Genomic DNA, 3,835 nt, shown 5'->3' on the forward strand with positions numbered 1-3,835 from the left:
TGCATGTTATGTGCTCTCTCTCTCTCTAAAAAATAAGTAATAAATCTTAAAAAAAGCTTTCCCTTAAATTTTTATCACATATATAAATATATCTGAGTATATATATTTACATATATCTATCTATCATCTATCTATATATATCTGTATCTATATCTATATCTATATATATATATTTGCAAGAGCCTTTCTTTTTACCCAACATGTCCTTTTATCTAGTAGTATTTATATTGTTAATTAATATTTCATACTGTTTTGAACATATGAGTTCCATTAAAAATATTTGTGTATTTTCCCAAATATTTTGGCTCATTTTATATTTAAGCATGAGTGGGTGAATATGTTTATGTGCGTGTTTGTGTGCACACATGTATGCATATTCCTGTTTCATGTTTCAGATTTCCTAAAAGCCTGTTATCATTTGGATCTAGAATAATATTTAAGACTAAAATACTACATACTGTGTAGAGCTTGTTCACTTACAATGTGAGTGGAGAATTCCTCCTCATACCTCCCCTGGAGTCTTAGGATGCTATTTCTTTTTTTCCACTTAAGTGACTGAGCATTCCTTTATCTAAACTCATTTATTCAAAGGGCCCTGAACTGTTTTATCTCTCATTGTGCCTTTTTACACCTGTTCTGTTTTGACTTATACTTTTTTTGTCAGCATAATATTTTACTTTTAAGAAGGACAGATAACAAATGTATGTGATTAAATTTACACACTGACCTAGAATTGGAAAGTTTTAAATAAAATGTTTCACTCATATGTGGAATTTAAGAAACAAAACTAATAATGATGAGGCCAATGACAGAGATATAAACCAAGAGACAGACTCTTAACTATAGAGAACAAACTCATAACCAGTGATGAGTTGGGTTGGGGATGGGTAAAGAAGAGATGGGATTAGGAGAACTTTGTACTGATGTGCACTGGGTGTTGTATGTAAGTGAGGAATCACTAAGTTCTGCACCTGAGGCTAATATCACACTGTAAGTTAACTCACTGGATTTTAAATAAAAACTTAGAAAAAAAAGAAAAAAATGAGTAAGAGAAAACACCACAGAGTAGTGTATATCATGTCAGTACTGGAGAAACAGAGAGACATAAAACATATGCTATTTAGAAGAACTCTTTCATATTTGTGAAACCTACCATGAGTATGGTGTGTAGATATTTAGTTGAAGGGTCTACATGAACTTTTAGAAACTGGTTGAGGAGGCAGAAGGAAACGATTTTCTATAAATTGTACTTAACAATAAGACTTCATTTCAGAACGATGAAAGCAATACTTTTACCTGACTTCAAGGATATTCGATTAGATGTTACTGTGTAGAGGACTCAAGAATGAAATGTTGCTTCTCAACAGAAGCTGATAGGCTGCTGCAGCTTTAGAAGTAAGTCTTAGATATGAAAGAAAAATGATCCTTTATGAATCATAAACATTTGTTCTTAAAATAACTAAAAAAATTATGTATTTACATAAATTTTCTATGCATATATTTTGAATAAGCATCTGATTTTTTCAATACTTGTGTTTGTGCACATCATTTAAACATAATTTTCCTAAAGTATTCTTAATAAATATATGGTGTTTTTAATGACTTTAAGGATTTTCTAGAAAAGACATAGAGTACTAATGCTTGCATCTTCAAATTTTGATCTCTGGGTCACTAAAAAAATGTTTTGTTTTGTTTCTCCAAAATATAAAATTTCAGTTATTCACTTAAGACTTGTAGCATTTTAAATAATACACAGTCTGACTAAAATGATAAAGTCAAATATCCTTTTGTTCCATGCTTGACTCACTTTTCTGTCTGCTTATAGGAAAATCCTATCAATGCCCCATGGAAAATTATACTCAAACATCAACTGATTTCATCCTATTGGGGTTGTTTCCACTAACAAGAATTGGCCTCTTCTTCTTCATTGTCATCATTATCATTTTTCTAATGGCTCTGTTTGGCAACCTGTCCATGATTCTCCTCATCTTCCTAGACACCCATCTCCACACACCCATGTATTTCTTACTTAGCCAGCTCTCTCTCATTGACCTAAACTACATCTCCACAATTGTCCCCAAGATGGCTTCTGATTATCTCTCTGGAAACAAATCTATCTCCTTCATTGGGTGTGGGGTTCAAAGCTTCTTCTTCTTGACTTTAGCAGGTGCAGAAGCATTGCTCCTGATATCTATGGCCTATGATCGTTACATGGCTATATGTTTTCCTCTCCACTATCCCATCCGTATGAGCAAAAAAGTGTGTGTGCTGATGATAACAGGATCATGGATTATGGACTTAGTCAACTCCTGTGCCCATACTCTATATGACTTCCATATCCCTTACTGTCGATCCAGAACCATCAACCATTTCTTCTGTGATGTCCCCACCATGTTGACTCTGGCCTGCATGGACACCTGGGTCTATGAGTACACAGTATTTGTAAGCACCATCCTCTTCCTTGTGTTTCCTTTCATTGGCACTGCATGTTCCTATGGCAGGGTCCTCTTTACCATCTGCCACATGCGGTCAACAGAAGGGAAGAAAAAGGCCTATTCAACCTGCAGCAGCCACCTCACTGTGGTCACTTTATACTTTGGACCCTTTGTTTACACTTATCTACGCCCAAGACCTTTCCGATCTCCCACAGAGGACAAGGTCTTGGCTGTCTTCTACACCATCCTGACCCCAGTGCTCAACCCCATCATCTACAGCCTGAGAAACAAGGAGGTGATGGGGGCCCTGAGAAGAGTGATTCAGAGGTTCTGCTCTGTAAACATGTAGACAAAGCTTTTTGCCTATGTACCCAACACTGATTATAAGTCCATGCTTCATCGCCCAGTAACTAAAGTATTATGTTATGCTTAGAGTGCAAGGACTAAAATCAGATGAGAAGAAAATCACTCATGAGTGGATAAAATTATCTTGCAAATATATATGTCATTATGAGCCTTATATATATTTTTTCCTTTATGTACTTTTTCTCATGGATTTCAAATGCACTTGTTTGCTAATATGTTTCCAATGAAAATGGTTCTTTTTCATGTAGAAATAAAAATGGAAATTTTCTAACTGAAGTTGTCATTCAACATAACAGTTCTAATATTTGCAATTTATTTTCCTATACATGTAAAGAGAAAAGTGAATGTCTCTTGAATGTCTCAACCTACCTGGAAATCAGAAAACTTCTTCTCGTAGACTTGTGACTTATCTGTGCCAGTTACTTGTTTTTTTGTTTGTCTGTTTGTTTGTTTGGTGTGTGTGTGTGTTTTCCAGTTTGTGGTAACTTATCTGAGGGGTGCCCGGGTGGGTCATTCAGTTAAGCATCTGCCTTTGGCTCAGGTTATGATCCCAGGGGCCTGGGGTGGAGCACTATCTCAGGCTCCCTGCTCAGTGGAGAGCCTGCTTCTCCTTCTCTCTCTTCACACATCCTGCTCATCCTCTCTCTCTCTCTTAAATAAATAAACACAATCTAAAAAAGAAAAAAAAAGATTTAGCTGAGACTTCATCAGGGATTCTAAAATCCTTACACCAATCTGAGTAAAATACAACAAGTTTGTGATCCTTTTAGGGAAGTGAATCCTAGAAAAGTTATTTCATATCATGTATTCCTCAAGATCAATATAAGCAGCTTTGATGTGTTAACAGAGATCAAGAAATTGTGAGGTCAATGGTAAGCTGAGGGTATTGAAAGTTTAGTAGGATTAGCAATTTCAAGGACATTCCCATGACCACCCCCCCACACTAGCCACATGCTCAATAGCCGCTGCTCTCCTTATATGGGATCATGTCTCTCGTAATATTTTATTTTCCATTGACTATGTTTCATAGTTTT

The 3,835-nt window shown here is 35.7% G+C and overlaps 1 protein-coding gene across 1 annotated transcript; it reads left to right on the forward strand.

Moving 5' to 3' along the window:
• The first annotated feature begins 1,845 nt into the window (after positions 1 to 1,845).
• LOC100482054 (olfactory receptor 2L8) lies at positions 1,846 to 2,784 on the forward strand. Its single transcript, XM_002931112.4, has one exon. The coding sequence runs from the start codon at positions 1,846 to 1,848 to the stop codon at positions 2,782 to 2,784; it is 939 nt and encodes a 312-aa protein (XP_002931158.4).
• Positions 2,785 to 3,835: the final 1,051 nt, after the last annotated feature.

This window comes from Ailuropoda melanoleuca, unplaced genomic scaffold, assembly GCF_002007445.2.
Source record: "Ailuropoda melanoleuca isolate Jingjing unplaced genomic scaffold, ASM200744v2 unplaced-scaffold60030, whole genome shotgun sequence".
Lineage (NCBI taxonomy): Eukaryota > Metazoa > Chordata > Mammalia > Carnivora > Ursidae > Ailuropoda > Ailuropoda melanoleuca.